The sequence below is a fragment of the Cucurbita pepo genome, chromosome LG05 (genome assembly GCF_002806865.2).
Source record: "Cucurbita pepo subsp. pepo cultivar mu-cu-16 chromosome LG05, ASM280686v2, whole genome shotgun sequence".
In the NCBI taxonomy this organism is placed as follows: domain Eukaryota; kingdom Viridiplantae; phylum Streptophyta; class Magnoliopsida; order Cucurbitales; family Cucurbitaceae; genus Cucurbita; species Cucurbita pepo.
Window position 1 is genome coordinate 5,030,081 of NC_036642.1, and position 17,382 is coordinate 5,047,462.

Genomic DNA, 17,382 nt, shown 5'->3' on the forward strand with positions numbered 1-17,382 from the left:
ACAAACAAGGCCATTCTCCACTCAAAAACTTTTTAAAAAAAAAAAAAACAAAGAAACAACATATGGATCACTTCACTCGAGCTTGCTACCTACACATATCCTATGTTTCTCAGACAAAACACCCATAAGCTGCACTAAGGTTGTTTTGTTTTTGTTTTTGTTTTTTTTTTTTTTTTTTTTTTTTTTTTTTTTTTNTTTTTTTTTTTTTTTTTTTTTTTTTTTTTTTTTTGCTAATCTCTCTTTCCATTTGGTGCTATATTCTATAATAGTCTAAGTCCAATGCTAGCCGATATTGTCCATTTTAATCTATTACGTATTACTGTCAACTTCACGATTTTAAAACGCGTCTCTTAGAGAAAGATTTCCATATCTATAAAGAATGTTTCATTCTCCTCTCCAACCGATGTGAGATCTCACAATTCACCCCCTTGGGAGTCAGCGTCCTTGTTGGTATATCGCTCGGTGTCTGGCTCTTATACCATTTATAACAGACTAAGCGTATTGTTAGTAGATATTATCCGTTACATATCGCCATCAGTCTCACAGATTTAAAACGCGTCTACTAAGGAAAGATTTTTACACTATTATAAAGAATGTTTCGTTCTCCTCTCCAACCGATATGAGATCTCACAATCCCAGTATCCCTGTTAGCACACTATCCAGTGTCTGGCTCTAATACCATTTATAACCAACCCAAACCCACTGTTAATAGATATTATCCGTTTTGGCCTGTTATGTATCGCTGTTAGCCTCACTGTTTTAAAATGCATCTACTACAAAAAGATTTCTACACCCTTATATAAGAAATGATTCGTTTTCCTCTCCAATCGGTGTCCTCACTGACACACCGCTTGGTGTCTAGCTCTAATACAATTTGTAACAACTCAAGTCCACCGTTAGTAGATATTGTCTGCTTTAGTCCATTACGTATCGCCGTAAGTCTCACGATTTTAAAACGCGTTTATTAAGAAAAACTTTCTACACTTTAATAAGAAATGTTACGTTTCTCTCTCTAACTAATATGGAATCTCAAAAGTTTAGTTCAGAACTAGACGAGTAGAGTATGATATTGTTGACTGATAGATAGATAGATAGATAGGGAGAGAGAGAGGGCATGCATATGCATTTTGATATGGATGACATTTTTGGGTTGGAAGAAATGTATGGTGTGGTAGACCCAATTTCCTCATTTGGTGAAGCCAATTTGACCACTCTTATTTACAGGTTTTGAGCTCTCATTGGTTGCTTCAACTTCAAAAGCCTTCCATGGAGGCTGTCTTCCTCTGCTACCTCCAATTATGATACTCATAGTGCCTCAAAGCATATTCCTCATATCTTGTCTCTCTAAAGGGGTGGGGGAAGATGCCCACGTGTCAACCAAGGGACTCCCTTTCCTCCCTTCCTTCCTCCTCTTTTTCATCTTTCTTTCTCTCCTTTTCCTTTCTAGTGGGAACCATATCTTCTCCTTCCACGCACAAACCCAACAACCAACTCCACCAACCAAACATTTCTTATAAAGGTGTAAAAAACTCTCTCTAGTATACGTGTTTTAAACCTATGAGACTGACGACAATATCTACTAGTGGTGGACTTGACATAAACCTGGTCGCCCTTTTGTGCGAAGCGTTTACTTATCTCTACAACGATATGATACTGTCCATCTTGGAGATAGGCGGCCGCCTTTGACTTAGTCAACAAAAAAAAAAAAAAAAAAAAAATTANAAAATTTGATGAGTTATGGGAGTAATGGCGAGGTGTATGAGAAAACAAAAGCAATAATGGAGGAGTTGGGGCTTGAGATCCAAAGCTATATGGGACAGTGATGCAGCAAAAAGAAGATGCAGCAGCTCTGATCACCCATTCCTTTGCTCAACGCTCCATGTCTCTCTTCCTATAGTCCAAGGACATGGGAAAAACATTAAATTACAACACACAAACCACAAACATTAATTACAACAACAATTTATTATACAATTTGATTCTTTGTCGTTAATCAAATTTCACATAACTTTAATGGATAAAGACACAACAAAACAAACCCTCTTACAATCTTGCATGCATGTGCACTGTCTACCATTCAATGCTTTTCCTAACTTAACCAAGATCCATTCCTCATCCATGAATGTGTATAATGCTATCGAGCTAGCTTCATAAGAAGATTCCGTGTTGTAAGCCAGAAGCTACAAATCAAAGGTTTTAAAATACGTCTACTAGAAAGAGGTTTTCACACTTTAATAAAAAATATTTCGTTCCACTCTCCAACCCATGTGGGGTCCAATCTCTTTATTGACACACCGCCCCGATGGCTGGCTCTGATACCATTTGTAATAGTCCAAGCTTACTGCTAACATATATTATTATCTTTGAACCATTACAAATGGTATTAGAGCCAAGTTACCGGACGGTGCGAGACACTGTTGGAGTAGGGCTAGACCTTCTCTATAGTAGATGTTGAGAATTGTTGGGAGTGAGCCTCACATTGACTAATTTAGGAAATGATCATGAATTTATAAGTAAGGAATACATCTCCATTGGTATGAGGCCTTTTTGGGAAGCTCAAAGCAAAGTTATGAGAGTTTATGCTCGACAATAGCATACCATTGTAGAGAAGTTCATAATGAAAAGTTCAGAAAGGACAATATCGAGGTGGAGAAGTGGAGGCTCTCCATTGTTTTTAAACTTAAATTATAAGTGTTTCCTATGCTTATAGCAAGCTTGTCCACGATGCATTCCCTTTCTAGGACACACCCAATTAGATGAAGTGTAGAAGTAAATAAAGAGGTTAGAACATTTGTGATGTAAATCATTGATTATGTTGGGTTAAATCATGGGTACCAAAACCTTTGGTTGTTTGCTTAAGACAATAAAAAAGGAGTATGACATTTATTATGTCGAAGAAACATCTTCTCCAATCTAGGGACATCAAAACGTGACAGATTTGATTAATAGATAATGTTACAAACACAAACATGAAACTAATCTAGTCATAGTCACCAAAGAATATTCTAATTATTTCATACTAACGTCAAAAACCCCCCAACAGCCTTTGTTCTTAAACAGTTCATGTGGACTGCAAGCCATGGCTTGTGGGGATGCCATCAACCCACGCTATGTCCTTATGAAACTGTTCACTTTCCAATTACCACGCATCATCATGTAAAGCCACCATCTTTTGAACAAAGGAATTTGAACAAAGTTGTTAAAGTTCTTTGGGGGTTCTTAATTAATACAAGAAATTTGGTTTGGAGGAAGAAAAAGGGATGTTTTTATTGGTGGGTAAGTTTGATAAATTTCAGTCGAGGTAATGCAGTCACTTTCCCCTGTCCTCAAAAGAGTGGACCTGGAGAGAGATTTGAAAAAAAGAAAAGAAAAAAAAAAGAAATTAGCAGCGTTCAATACGTTTGTTCCTGTACAGCTATATATGTAACCACACCACAGCCTTGTTTCTCCACCAACGTGAACCACCCACAAACTTCTTTACCTCTACGACACTGAATCTGAGGCAAATTTCTAACCATTTCTCGCATACCCATTTCACAAAGTTCATCAATGGAGAAGGAAAACGAACCCAAATCACCAATTTTCAAGAGGATTTGTGTGTTCTGTGGTAGCAGCCCTGGCAAGAAGACTAGTTATAAAGATGCTGCCATTGAGCTTGGAAGAGAACTGGTAAAATCTCTCTGTTTTTTCTCCCCTCTATGTCTCTGTTCCTTATTTGAAGTGGGTTTGTTCATAATTTTAGCAATGAATTGGGATTTTGGGTTGTTCTATCAATTGATTGATTGACAGTTTTTTTTATGGCTTTTTTGTTGGAAGGTCTCGAGGGATATTGATCTTGTTTATGGTGGAGGGAGTGTTGGATTGATGGGATTAGTCTCTCAAGCTGTTCATAATGGTGGTCGTCATGTTGTTGGGTTTGTTTTTGTTTTTCCTTTTGCCATTTTCAGGAGCTTTAACATCATGAAAATGGTGATAATTACTCATTTCCTTTTGAATTTTGCAGTGTTATCCCCAAAACGCTTATGCCAAGGGAGGTATGTTTACTATGATTCCATTCCACTGTTATATCAAGTGTTTTGACTCGTTACGTATTACTACGGAGACGTTTTTACAATATTAAAAAGAATGTTTCGAGTTATATGAAACCATTTGGGTAAAAAAAACATGAGGTTTGAATGGTGTGACACATATGGAGTCACTGTGTTCAGTAACATACAGTGAACTAACACACAAATTTGGCATAAAATGGGAAGGGAGTTAGTATGGGGATTGAAATGAGAGGCAGTGACTGACTTTTGCAGATAACTGGAGAGACAGTGGGAGAAGTGAAGGCAGTGGCAGACATGCACCAAAGGAAGGCCGAGATGGCCAGGCGTTCTGATGCCTTTATTGCCTTACCTGGTTCGTCTTTTCTTCTCTTTTCTCTTCAATCACTATGCATAATTTGTCTGTTGCTGCTCCATTTCGCCCTGTTTTGGGCCCCAACCTCCAAGAGCCTTAGCCAAAATAGACTCACCCCAACATTTAATATGCATAGCTACTCTACAATGTTCAAAACATAGTAATTAAAGAGTTTATTATGTGATTAGAATGTTTTTTCTATGAAAAGATTAAACAGAGGAACGTTTTGATTATGAACAATCTCTGACAGAAGAAATTAAGGGGCAGCCTTTTTCCTGAGAATTCTGTGGTATGGCTGCCAATATGGCAGCCTACAACCTACAATTCAAGGGTACCATCCTTAGCTCTGGAGAAAGAAAGAAAAAAAGGGAGAAATTATAACAGATGGTCCCTAGCTCCCCACCCCACCCCACCCCACCTCTTATAGCTTACTCTCAACGTTTGAAAACACATGGGTTAGAGAGTGGTTTCTACACCTTTATAAGAATTGTTTCGTTCTTTTCTCCAACTTAGGTAGGATCTCACAATCCACCTCCTTGGAGCTAGCGTTCTTGTTGACACACCGCTCGATGACTGGCTTAGATACCATTTGTAACAGCCTAAATCCACTGTCAGCAGATATTGTTCTCTTTGGACTTTCCTTTAAGGCTTTTAAAACGCGTTTTAAAACTTTGAGTAGACCAAAGAAGACAATATCTGCTAGCGGTGGACTAACTCTTATACCCCAAGGTTACCGGACATTGTCCTTTTGGGCTTAAGGTTCTTATTAACTCACATAGAACCCATTTGCAGGCCCAACTAATTTAGCTCCTTTTTGATGAAGGTGGGTATGGAACTTTGGAAGAGCTGCTTGAGGTCATCACCTGGGCTCAACTGGGAATTCATGATAAACCAGTAAGCCATATCATTGCTATTCCAAAACGTGTGATGTTTTATCAGTGATCAACATGAAGTGAGTTGAGTTGTTGTTCAGGTTGGACTGTTGAATGTGGATGGATACTACAATTCATTGCTGTCCTTCATTGATCAAGCGGTGGAGGAAGGTTTTATCAGCCCAAGTGCTCGCCATATCATTGTGTCTGCACCTAATGCAAAGGAGTTAGTGAAGAAAATGGAGGTAAAACCAGGCAAATGTTTTAGTTTGTTGAACCAATTTGAAAATGGATATTGAAATGGTAGGCTTTGTGATATCAGGAGTATGTTCCACGGCATGAAAGAGTGGCTTCAAAGCTTAGCTGGGAGAGTGAACAAATAGGGTACCCTACAAAATGTGATATCTCAAGGTGAAGAGATGAGTGGAAGGCACTAATTTGATTTAGAAGACCAACGAATTTGCTGAAGTTGGGTTTGTTTTTGTTTTGTTTTTCTGCTTCTGCTTCTGTAAACTACCAAGAAAAAGGTGGAGAAGAAAAACTGACATCAAAAAAAAAAAAAAAAAGGTTTAAGAGTCTTATGTAGTTTGGTTGGAGCTTGGCTTCCTTGTTAGCTGTGTCCTAATTGTTTGTTGTTCAAAAGTCATGGAAGCTTACCTTACCTTAGCTTAGATCAAATCAATGTTGTCTCGACCATTCTCTCGTTTGTTCGATTCACTAATTCAATTTTCGATCAAGAATCAACGAAATGACGAACAGAGCTTCATGTTGTGGTATAGAAAGCTTTCTAAGCCCATTGCTAATAAACATTGTTCGCTTTAACTCGTTACGTATCGCCGTCAGCTTCATAGTTTTAAAATGCATCTACTAAGGAGAGATTTTCACACCCTTATAAATATTGCTTCGTTCCCCTCTCCAATTGATATGGGATCTCACGTTGGTTGGAGAGTGGAACGTATAAGGGTGTGGAAGTCTCTCCTCAATAGATGTGTTTTAAAACCGTGAGGCTGATGGCGATACGTAACGGGCTAAAGTGGACAATATTCGCTAGCAACGGACTTAGGTTGTTACAGTTCCAACTAATTAAGGAGATCATTAATATACAAGTAAGGGTTATTTTCCTTATATAATACTTTTTGAGAAAACCAAAAGTAATAAGTTTTAGTTGGATCATTGGATAAAGGATCCTCATAGTAGGCTGGACCAATGTCGAGCACAGAGGACAATCTTTAGGAGGTTCGAATACCAAATTCGAAAAGATGTATCTCCTGTTCAAATGTTTTTCCTTATTTAGAGTTCAAAAGGGCCATGATTGAATTGACTCGAGAGTAACACAAAAAAAGATTTGACTTATTGACCGAATCGGAGTTGATAAACTAAAAAAAATTATGAAAAGAATGAAAGGGTATAAATTCAAAATTAGGTCTAAAAAAATAAGAATAATTAGGTATAGGGAAAAGGTAAAACTTTAGTGAGCAAATGAATTCAATATTATTTTTCTTTTTTACCTTTCACCCACACAAGAATCTTTTTAACTTTTGGAATGAAAAAAGATAAAAGTTGAAGTAATTGTAAATTAATGGCAGTGAATCCAAGTTAATTATTAATATGGCAATTTTATAAATTTGCGACAATATTAGCGTGGACTATGTCAGACTGATCCTCTTCCCCCAAGGAGAGCCCCTTCCCTTTGTCTTTTGTCACTTTAAAAATATTAATTATAAGTGTTGACTACATTTTAATTTTAATTAGGGAATGTTTCACATTTAAATTTATATATTTAATTAAATTTAGTAATGTCTTACAAATATACTCCTATATTTTTTTTTTTTACTATCAGAGCTAGACACTGGGCAGTGGGACGACAGTGGAACAGTGAAGATAATGACCCTTAAAAGGGTAGATTATCCTTCCTATAAAAGGTATGGCCCTTAAAGAGGGTAGATTATCCTTCCTTATAAAAGATGTGAGAATCTCTCCTAGACACGTTTTAAAAATCGTGAGGCTCTACACTGTCTGGGTTATACTAATTTATCAAAATAAAAATTTATGAATGCAATTTTTTTTTTAATTTAATAGTTTTATTATTATTATTATTTGAAGAAAAAGTAACTTTGAAAATAGGTATTAATCTAGAAAAAGAAAGAACTATCTTTCAAATTAAAAAGAGAGGGAAATGATTTTTTAAGAGACATTTTAATAAATAAAAAAAATGTGTATGTCCTTTTTAGGGACAAAGAATTTCTCTGCCCCCATTTTTTTATTTAAAAAACATATTGTTATTGTTATTATTATTATTTAATTTTGCAAAATGAATGATTATAAATAATAATATTTATTTAAAAAAAAATAAATAAAAAGGGTAAATGTTTAATCTAAAAGTAAAATGTTTTATTTAATTTATATACAGCTAAAATGACCAATTTTGAAACATATTTCAGAAACAAAGACACGTCCAAAACGTCGGTTGCTCCAGCCCGGCACCCGCGGCATGCAGGTAAGCGGGAGCCATCAAAGAGACGCTGCGTAGCGTTACGATTTCTTGATGAAATTCACAAGTAAAGGTAATTTTCTCACTCGAATCAAACCAATCCAAGAGTAAAACTGGCGAATCCTTGCTAACCCGCCGCCAGGTGCTTCCTTCTCCGCGGTTCTTTTCGTGATTTACTTTTCCCGGTAACGCTTCATTCTGCAGTTTTCCATTGCTTTTTTTTTTGTCCATTTCTTCTGTTCCTTTTCCTTTTATTTGATTTCTTTCGGCGATTTGGTTTCTAATAACATTTACGTTACAGTTGTTAATGCCGACGGAATTATTAGATCAGTTGTTTTGTACATCTTTCGGATTCGAATGCCTGAGGTTTCTAGAATTAATGCGATTTTTTCCGGTCTTATTGGACATTTATACATTGTGATTTTAAGTTTCTTTCGCCATTCATATCGGTTATTGTATTCATCTATTCATATTTGTTCTATTGTGCAGCTTGTTTTTCATGTGAATCTCGTTTTCTCTATCTCCTGCGAATTACTTACTTGAATTCTGTTTCCGTCCTTTTCTGGATTTCAATTAATTAGCATTACGAATGGATGAACCTGACCGATGGTGATTCTCGTAATTTCGCTGTCTTTTGTTTAAACTTTCAGGGCTTCGACTTTGTGCAGATTAGACTTTCACTGTCTAGGAACATCGTCTTTGCCTTGGCAAATCGCTTACAGAATTGATAATTATCAGAGAGATCGAGCCTTTTGAGTTGGTATACTTGAGATTTCATTACAACTATGGGAACCGGACACCGGTATACATATGCTAGTTGTTCGTCTTATTTGTGTATTGTCTCCTTGTCATTTTTCTGTTAGTTTTTCATACTGTGCTAGTTTATGTGGTTTATTGGCTTTCATATTCTCTTCACAGTGGAGGAACTAGAAAAACAAATGAGAGTGCAAGGATTATGCTCACAACTTTAGTGGGAGTGGTCTTTGGATATTTTCTTGGTGCTTCATTTCCTTTAGTGTCTCTAAATAAGGTGTGCTTCGCTTCATCTGAATGTCAATGCAGCCCCTTATGCCTACATCCATTTGATATATTTCAAAATTTACAGATTAACTTACCTTCAAGCCTTATATCATCTCTTGATGTAGCCATTGATGTGCAAAGATCTCCTAGTATCAGAATAACTGAGATACCTGGAATAAACAAAACATCTAAGGTATTATTGTTGAATTCAGCAATTATTCTTTAGGGGAAAAGAAAAAAACTAAAATTTCATGCAGACATTTTTTGCCTTCTGTTTATTGATAAATGGGCGCAAAAGTTTGACTATCTAAATGTGTTTGTTATGGTTCTAATAAATTGCTGGTTTCTCACAATTTCTCTTATTTTATTTATAATCTACCAGATATATGTGCCAACAAATCCTCGTGGTGCAGAGTCATTACCTCCCGAAATTGTTGCATCCGAATCTGATTTTTATTTACGCAGATTATGGGGTAACCCCAGTGAGGTATATGTGCATTAATGTCTAGCCAAATTATCATTGTTGGTTGATCTCGAGTTCTTATTTTTAGAAAGAACTTGGAACACGTTCTAAATGTTTTGTTGTTTCCTCTTTATATGGAAATGGCTCTATCCGCTCTCAAAATAATTTACAGTTCATTTTTAACAGTGGCAATTTTTTGTGTAATTTTTTAGCGATTCCGTTAAGTCTATCAATAATATCCTTAAATTTGTGTAATTTTTTAGGGATAAGTGGGGGGAGCAGAGGAGCTTTATCATAATTTCTAATAGCCAATTTTTGTATGATCTATTTCTGCATCTGATATTAGCTGTAGAGGATCTTTTTCTTATCAACATTGCAACTTAATTGCCTCGAAATGATTTAAGCCTATACCGAAAGCCCTTAAATATGCAGGATCTCGATAAAAAACCGAAGTACTTGGTTACATTCACTGTGGGCTTTGATCAGAGAAAAAATATTGATGCAGCAGTGAAAAAGGTTATATATATTGACAATTGTTGTTCATATTGTTTATACAAATAACTACCTTGTGAAGGCTCACGTTTGATCTTGTTGTATCAGTTCTCTGATAATTTTACAATTGTGCTGTTTCACTATGACGGCCTGACTACTGAGTGGGATCAGTTTGAGTGGTCAAAGACTGCAATCCATATCAGTGTCAGGAAACAAACAAAATGGTAAGTTCTGATATTTTGTATGGTTTGGGTATTTCATCCTGTATAATTTTTGTTACAATTGGAACCTGAATCACATTTTTATTGAAAAATGGATATTTAAGATCTTACGAAAGAAGAAGATTCAGTTTTTTGTTTTCTTGTTTCTTTTTTCTTTTGCACTCCAGGTGGTACGCAAAAAGGTTTTTGCACCCAGATGTTGTAGCTGCATATGATTATATTTTTATATGGGATGAAGACCTTGGAGTTGAACATTTTAATGCAGAGAAGTAAGCATATTTTTCTTTTATCCTTTTGGTGACGTTTGGTCCGATGCTATTTATTATAGCTTGCTCATATTGATTTGACAATCAGGTATATTGAGTTAGTGAAAAAGCATGGTCTGGAAATCTCCCAACCTGGACTTGAGCCTAATAATGGACTGACATGGGAGATGACAAAGAGGAGAGGTGACAGAGAGGTTCATAAGTATGCTATTTTCTCTTTGGGTGGTATATTAGATTCTCACCTTTCATATATACTTTGGATACTGACATGCACGTTTCCAATGGTGAAATAGGGAGACGGAAGAGAAACCAGGCTGGTGTAGTGACCCTCAGTTGCCTCCATGTGCTGCGTAAGTTTTTTTCTAGCCCAATTATGTTTCTCTTCCTTAGCAGAATATTATAAGCCGAGAACTTTGTACATGGATGAACTTAAAAGTAGTTGATGCACTTAAAGTGGTCAATATCTTTTCTATATGGAGTACTATGAGATATTATGTTTAGTGGAGAACTACTAACTGGTGCCGATCTAGTCATATGATGTCCTCATTAGTAGATCACTGGTTTCAAATGTCACAGGTTTGTAGAAATTATGGCTCCTGTTTTTTCGCGTGAAGCATGGAGATGTGTTTGGCATTTAATTCAGGTGTACTGTTACTACATAATACGGCAGTGTTGCTTGATGATCTATAAACTTTTGCATCTACTTGTGACCTTAAGATTTTTTTTTTTACTTGCTATATCTCATCTCAGTAGTTATTTACTTGTAGAATGATTTGGTACATGGATGGGGATTGGACTTCGCTCTCAGAAGATGTATAGAGGTCAGTAATTTCTCTCCTATTGTTATCCCTTTTGTGAGCCTTTTGTCTGCCATTTTTTTTTATCTGGTTTTTAACAGCTTCCTTTCAAGGAGCATTGTTGAAAAATAAAAATTAAAGGTCTATCTTTTATGCATATACCTTCTGTATGAGATCATGAGATCAGCTCTTTTGTTCTGATGGGTTCCTTTCCTGCAGCCTGCACATGAGAAAATTGGTGTAGTTGATTCGCAGTGGATTGTTCATCAAGTAATTCCTTCTCTTGGGAGTCAGGTGAGTTACATTTACATGCCATATGTGTTATTATCTATTTGGCTTCATGTGTGGATGCAAATGCAGACACTCGTATTGTATCTGTGTTATTGTCTATGTTTCCTTATTTTCCTTTGCTCTTCACCTCTTAAATTTAGGTATCTTTTTGAAATAGGTTCCATATGTTTGATATTTTATACTTAATTATCTATTTACTTTCAGGGAAAATCTGAGAACGGGAAGGCTCCATGGGAAGGGGTAAATATCAATGATAGCTAGTCTTTAGTATGCGAATTTCTATACCTGGGTTCAATCTCTTGTATTTTGTCAGACCAACTAAACTTGTTATTTGTTCCTTGTTTTGACCTTGCAGGTGAGAGCAAGGTGCAGAACTGAATGGACTGAGTTCCAATCTCGGCTTGCAAATGCGGACAAAGCATATCTGGCTCAGATTAATAAGGCCAAACGTTTATAGAAGAGAGACCTCTCTTCTGAACCTGTCACATGTACATGTCCTCTTCTAACCTTGAGGGCTTCTCCAATGGTGTCCTTGAGCGAGATCTCTCTCTGATTCATTTGTTACAGGATTTTCATTTTGTTTAGTGATGGAGAAATAATTCATATAAAAGCAAAATACACATCAAGTCATTTTATTACCGGTTTCGTTCTATGTAGTGTGTCAATGTTTGGGTGATGGGAGTCAATATACCCAAGTTGTTTCAGGAAAGAAGTAATATGAATACAACACAAGTGGTTTGTTTTTTTTACTACTTTTTTCCCCGTTCGAATTTAGTTACAGTGTCCAGAATCCTGCTGATCTAATGTCGACTGCCCATCTGTCACCGGAGATGACGATCGACCATTGGTAATATTTATTTGAAACTAAGATATGGTTGCCGTCATTAAGAGAACCCTTTATTGAAGGCTTAACAATGCTAAGTCTGGTGGCTTAGCCTTGGAGTAAGATCCAAGGTTCCTCACCTAACAATAATGGAGTTTTCAGACACCCAACTTCTTTTGCTTGCATTGATAGACAACTGAATGTTCAGTTCACCATCCTGACTTGTCTACTAAGACTCAATATTAAGCATATGCTTCAAAACATCCAATAGTGTTTAGTTAAGTTATTTTATTTTATTTTTTTAGAGAGTAATTATATTTGTTAAGTGAATTACGTCATAATCGTGCGATAATCGCACGAGATGGGTGTGTTGGTCGTTTCAGATCAAAATGTTAGGCACTGTAACTGTAATTTGAAAATGGAGGGCTTTGAGGGTTATGGTTGCTGCTTTGCTTTCTTCCACACACACACTCTTTCTTTAAGCGGTAGGCACCAACCTTTCATCCCCCCTCCCCCGCCCCACCAAAAATATAAGCCACCACGATCCTACATTCTCCTTCAAGCTTTCAATCTCTCTTCCAAACTACCAATTGAATGATGTTGTAGCAGCCTATGAAATCTTGAACATCTCTCACTCAAAGCACACTTGCTTGTTTTGTTTGATTGATCGTTTCAACTTTGATATCAGAAATGGGAGAAATCTCAAATTTCCAACTGGGTGTCGTTGGGGCACTCTTCCTCTCAGTAGCATCCTCTGTGTCCATTGTTATCTGTAACAAAGCTCTCATGAGCAACCTCGGCTTCCCTTTCGGTACGTATTCTATCCAATTCTTAAGCATTTGGTCGTAGTTTAGCCTATAAAACGGATCCGATCATAACATGTTCACTTTCTATATTGCAGCAACTACTCTAACTAGTTGGCATCTGATGGTCACATATTGTACTCTTCACGTCGCTCATCGCTTAAATTTCTTCGAATCCAAACCCATCGACACAAAGACCGTCGTGCTCTTTGGGATGCTCAATGGCATCTCCATTGGATTTCTTAACTTGAGCTTGGGATTCAATTCTGTTGGATTCTACCAGGTTGGGTTCATGAGTTCTCTAGCAAACTGATCGATAGTTTTACAATAATTATGGTTTAACCTTATGGGGGTGGGGTTTGTTTTCCTCTACAGATGACAAAACTTGCAATCATACCATTCACTGTTATGTTAGAGACTATATTCCTTAAGAAACAATTCAGGTACAAACTTTTTCTCCTCTGCCCATTCCACTCACAAAGAACAGTTCATATTTCTCACTTGGATTCTTGTTGCAGCTCCAAGATTAGGCTCTCTCTTTTCCTCTTGCTGGTTGGAGTTGGCATTGCCTCTATCACTGATCTCCAGCTCAATTTCATGGGCACTGTTCTTTCTCTCTTGGCTATCATAACAACCTGTGTTGGCCAAATTGTATCCTTTTCCCTTCTTTGTATGCATAAACTTTCAAGAATTTCTTGTGTTATTTCTTAACTTGGTGTTTGATTCAGCTAACCAACACTATACAGAAGAGGCTGAGTGTTTCTTCTACCCAGCTGCTGTATCAGTCTGCTCCATTTCAAGCAGCCATTCTGTTCGTCTCTGGCCCTTTCTTAGACCAATGTCTTACCAACAAAAACGTGTTTGCTTACAAGTATTCCCCTGTGGTGCTGGTATGTTAGTTACTGTCCACTGGTTTCATTGCATTGTTCTTATAATTCTCTTCTTTTAGATGAATGCCGGTGATGTTGCACATGCAGGCGTTTATCATCCTTTCTTGTTTGATATCTGTGTCTGTCAACTTTAGCACGTTTTTGGTGATTGGAAAGACGTCGCCGGTGACATACCAGGTGCTCGGTCACCTCAAGACTTGCCTTGTTCTTGGATTTGGCTATACTCTTCTTCATGACCCCTTCACTGAGAGGAACCTCATTGGAATTCTAGTAGCCATTGCTGGGATGGGATTGTATTCATATTTTTGTACCCAAGAGAGTAAAAAGAAGCAGGGTGACCTCTGTTTAGGATCTCAGGTACTACCGGATATCTGTTTGCAACGATGTGTTTACGCTGGATTATATCTAAAATTGGGTTTGGACTTGGATTTGGATTTGTTTCAGATAAAAGATAAGGAAACTGCAGCTCTTCTAGCAGGAGTTCATCAAGATAAAGAAAGCCATGAAGTGAAGAAATCAAACAAGGATTCTCTGGTGTAATTAAGATGTATTTAGATATTGTGAAGAAAGTTTTGTTTTTTTGTTTTGTGAGGGAAAGATGGATTTGAATTCTTGAAATAAACACACACCCATTTTCGTACTCGTCTAAATCTAAATTCTTTTTGTTTGTGCATAGAAGGGAGGGAGGGAGAGAGAGAGAGAGAGAGAGGAGAATGAAATTGGATCACATGGGTTTGGCAGTGGCGTGGAAGCCGTAATGGGTGACTGCAACTTGTCGGTATAGGCGGCCCACACTAACAATTTGATAGCACCTAGGCCCAACTTAAGCCTCTTCTTTTTTAAATGATGCACCTTTTCATTTTCATTTTTGTGTTTTTTTTTGTTTGCATTGGTTCAAGTACATCGGTAGCTGATTGTCATTTTTTAGTTTTTTTTCTAGGTTTTCCTTTAAGATTTTAAAACGCTAGTGAGAGATTTTTACACTGTTATAACGATCTCTCAAGATTTTAAAACACGTCTATTAGTAAGAAGTTTTCACACCTTTATAAGAAATGCTTCGATTTTCTGTCTGATCGATGTGAGATCTCACAATCCACTTTCTTTGAATTTCCAGCGTCCTCGTTGACACATTGCCCGGTACTTGGATCTAATACCATTATTACAAACCAAGCCCACCACTAGCCGATATTATTCTCTTTGGACTTTTACTTCTGAGCTTCCACTGAAGAAAACGCATCTGCTAGGGAGAGGTTTTCACACCCTTATAAAGAATGTTTCGTTTATGTACAATCGATGTGGGATCTCACAATCCAGCCCTTGGGGATCCAACATTCTCGCTGGCACATTGCTCAATTCTTGGCTCTGATATCATTGCTACAACTCAAACACACCGCTAACAGATATTGTCTTCTTTAAGCTTTCATTTTTGGACTTCCCCTCAAAGTTTTAAAACGCATCGGCTAGAAAGAGGGTTATAGACCCTTATAAGAAGTGTTTCACTCCCTTATCAAACTGATGTGAGATTTCACAGTCCACCTCCCTATCAACCTAACGGGAGGCCTAATATCTTCACTGGCACACCGCCCTATACCTGGCTCTGATATCATTGTTACAACTCAAACCCTCATTAGCATATATTGTCCTCTTTGTGCTTTCTCTTCTAGACTTCTTCTCAAGGTTTTAAAACATGAGTAACACTTCATTCCCTTATCCAACTAACGTGAGATCTCACGTATTTCCTCTTTCATTAATATATATTCAATAACAAATCTTACCATTAAAATCACCCACCAATCGAAAAATTTAAAATTGTTCGAATATCATGTTGAATTATGAATCAACTAAAAAATTGAAAGAGATACATACATTAGGGATAAAATGAAAAAGGGGCATGCTCATGAATGTGGTTGATATCTATTAGTAGTAGTAGGGTTGCATTAATTGAGAGGTCATCTCTTTTAACTATCTATCTTTAATCCCTATGTCGGTATCAATGTTGGTTCCAAAACCCAACTAACTCTACATTTTCAATCTCTTTCTTTCTCACTTTTTTTTTTCTTTTTTCTTTTTTTCTTTTTCCTTTTCCTACAAAACCCTAAAACCCTACCCTTTCCTCTGCCACGTCATCATCACTTTCATGACAGCGATTCACCAATACTTGTCATAAACTTTGTCCAATTCCTCCTGATGCGACATGTCGGCATTCACGTTACTACCTTCACCCAAGACCCCCTTCTGTCTCCTCCAATCATCCTAATTTTTTTTTTTTTTTAATGTCTATTTATTTTAAATTTGGTCACACAAAAGGATGTGGGTGTCGTATCCCATGTCGTCATGTCGTTTTTCAGTGTCCATAAACAAATTAAATATTAAAAATACTTCGTAATTTTCATTGATATGGATGTGAGATCTCATGTCGGTTGGAGAGGAGAACGAATCATTCGTTAAAAGGGTATGGAAATCTCTTCATTGCAGACACGTTTTAAGACCGTGAGACTGACGACGATACATAAGAAGTCAAAGTGAATAGTATTTAATAGTAGTGGGTTTTGATTATTACAAATGGTAACAGAGCCCATCACTAGACATTGCGAGACGCTGGTTGGAGTAGGGTTAGACCCTCTCCATAATAAGCGCGTTTTAAAATCGTACGATAATACATAACGGGTCAAAGTGGACAAAATTTACTAATGGTAAACTTGAAAATTCATCGACAAATGTCAAGGAGTAAAAATAATATTAAAATTTGGGTTGGAAGCAGTAATTAAAATTAAGTGGTAGAGAAGAGTAGGATGGTGCTCACAACGCATTAATTAAAATTTTCTAATTAAAGCACATGAATATTAATTATCAGTAGATAATAATTAATTGTTTCACCCATTTGTTTTTCACAAAAAACAATTAAAAATTAAAAAAAAAAATCACCCATTATTAATAACTCATCTCTCTTGGGTTTTCTTTTTTTAATCCCACTTTCTATTTAAAATAATTAATATAGTGCAGAAAATAGAAAGACATGAATTAATATAGTGCTGACTGTTATTATTATTTTTAATTAAAGCCTAAATATATTTTTTACTTACTATATATATTTAAATGCTTAAAGCTATAGCCTTCAATACTATAAAAATAACATTTAAAAAAAAAATAGAGAAATTACTTTTTTAAAAATTTTAATTTAATAAATTAAACCCTTAATTTAAGATAGTTTTGTGGGTGTGGTTGTAATAAATGAAATAAAATGATTTTGGAAGTTGATCTAAAAAGGGATAAAAAGAAAAAAGAGGAGGGGAGAGCGCGTGAGGAGGTGAAGAACACGCTCGAAAGAAATAAATACACAGAGTCAGCTGAAGAGTAAAAGAAGAGAGTAAAAACGGGAAAAGGGCATCTGTGTCGTCCTGCTTCTTCATTCACTGTGCTGTTTCTTTGTTTTGGAATTTGATGTTCATCGTCAATCCACCATTTCATTCCCTTTTAATCCATCCCACGATACGATAATACGATACGAATCCAATCCAACAATACCCATAATCCCCCCCCCCCCCCCCCCCC

General features: G+C 36.6%; 3 protein-coding genes across 5 annotated transcripts; all 3 read left to right on the forward strand.

The window, feature by feature from the left end:
* The first annotated feature begins 3,424 nt into the window (after nucleotides 1-3,424).
* LOC111796033 (cytokinin riboside 5'-monophosphate phosphoribohydrolase LOG1) lies at nucleotides 3,425-6,049 on the forward strand. Its single transcript, XM_023678724.1, has 7 exons — nucleotides 3,425-3,669; nucleotides 3,817-3,914; nucleotides 4,004-4,034; nucleotides 4,302-4,401; nucleotides 5,225-5,295; nucleotides 5,375-5,518; nucleotides 5,596-6,049. The coding sequence occupies exons 1-7, from the start codon at nucleotides 3,550-3,552 to the stop codon at nucleotides 5,686-5,688; spliced, it is 657 nt and encodes a 218-aa protein (XP_023534492.1). The 5' UTR covers nucleotides 3,425-3,549; the 3' UTR covers nucleotides 5,689-6,049.
* A 1,674-nt stretch (nucleotides 6,050-7,723) lies between these two features.
* On the forward strand, nucleotides 7,724-12,066 carry LOC111796000. Of its 3 annotated transcripts, none has more exons than XM_023678672.1 (15): nucleotides 7,724-7,949; nucleotides 8,415-8,566; nucleotides 8,683-8,794; nucleotides 8,870-8,977; nucleotides 9,167-9,271; nucleotides 9,680-9,763; nucleotides 9,848-9,963; nucleotides 10,128-10,229; nucleotides 10,315-10,428; nucleotides 10,520-10,576; nucleotides 10,803-10,869; nucleotides 10,994-11,047; nucleotides 11,243-11,317; nucleotides 11,519-11,554; nucleotides 11,670-12,066. In XM_023678672.1, the coding sequence occupies exons 2-15, from the start codon at nucleotides 8,550-8,552 to the stop codon at nucleotides 11,769-11,771; spliced, it is 1,149 nt and encodes a 382-aa protein (XP_023534440.1). In that variant the 5' UTR covers nucleotides 7,724-7,949; nucleotides 8,415-8,549; the 3' UTR covers nucleotides 11,772-12,066. The 3 variants fall into 3 exon arrangements, with proteins under 3 accessions (XP_023534440.1, XP_023534443.1, XP_023534441.1); XM_023678675.1 differs by having other exon boundaries at nucleotides 8,433-8,566; XM_023678673.1 differs by lacking the exon at nucleotides 7,724-7,949 and adding an exon at nucleotides 7,966-8,130.
* A 487-nt stretch (nucleotides 12,067-12,553) lies between these two features.
* LOC111796011 (UDP-xylose transporter 1-like) lies at nucleotides 12,554-14,472 on the forward strand. The gene is made up of 7 exons (XM_023678690.1): nucleotides 12,554-12,948; nucleotides 13,039-13,223; nucleotides 13,316-13,383; nucleotides 13,459-13,591; nucleotides 13,669-13,830; nucleotides 13,918-14,187; nucleotides 14,275-14,472. The coding sequence occupies exons 1-7, from the start codon at nucleotides 12,828-12,830 to the stop codon at nucleotides 14,368-14,370; spliced, it is 1,035 nt and encodes a 344-aa protein (XP_023534458.1). The 5' UTR covers nucleotides 12,554-12,827; the 3' UTR covers nucleotides 14,371-14,472.
* The last annotated feature ends 2,910 nt before the right edge of the window (nucleotides 14,473-17,382 follow it).

Excerpts from the sequence above, each read along its gene's own strand:
- LOC111796033 (XM_023678724.1), top strand. The coding sequence starts at position 3,550 with ATGGAGAAGGAAAACGAACCCAAATCACCAATTTTCAAGAGGATTTGT. Across the intron at positions 3,670-3,816 it reads TTGAGCTTGGAAGAGAACTG|GTCTCGAGGGATATTGATCT; the intron begins GTAAAATCTCTC and ends TTTTGTTGGAAG. Across the intron at positions 3,915-4,003 it reads GGTGGTCGTCATGTTGTTGG|TGTTATCCCCAAAACGCTTA; the intron begins GTTTGTTTTTGT and ends TGAATTTTGCAG.
- LOC111796000 (XM_023678672.1), top strand. Across the intron at positions 8,978-9,166 it reads GAATAAACAAAACATCTAAG|ATATATGTGCCAACAAATCC; the intron begins GTATTATTGTTG and ends ATAATCTACCAG. Across the intron at positions 9,964-10,127 it reads GTCAGGAAACAAACAAAATG|GTGGTACGCAAAAAGGTTTT; the intron begins GTAAGTTCTGAT and ends TTTGCACTCCAG.
- LOC111796011 (XM_023678690.1), top strand. The coding sequence starts at position 12,828 with ATGGGAGAAATCTCAAATTTCCAACTGGGTGTCGTTGGGGCACTCTTC. Across the intron at positions 13,384-13,458 it reads TTCCTTAAGAAACAATTCAG|CTCCAAGATTAGGCTCTCTC; the intron begins GTACAAACTTTT and ends TTCTTGTTGCAG. Across the intron at positions 13,592-13,668 it reads CAACCTGTGTTGGCCAAATT|CTAACCAACACTATACAGAA; the intron begins GTATCCTTTTCC and ends TGTTTGATTCAG.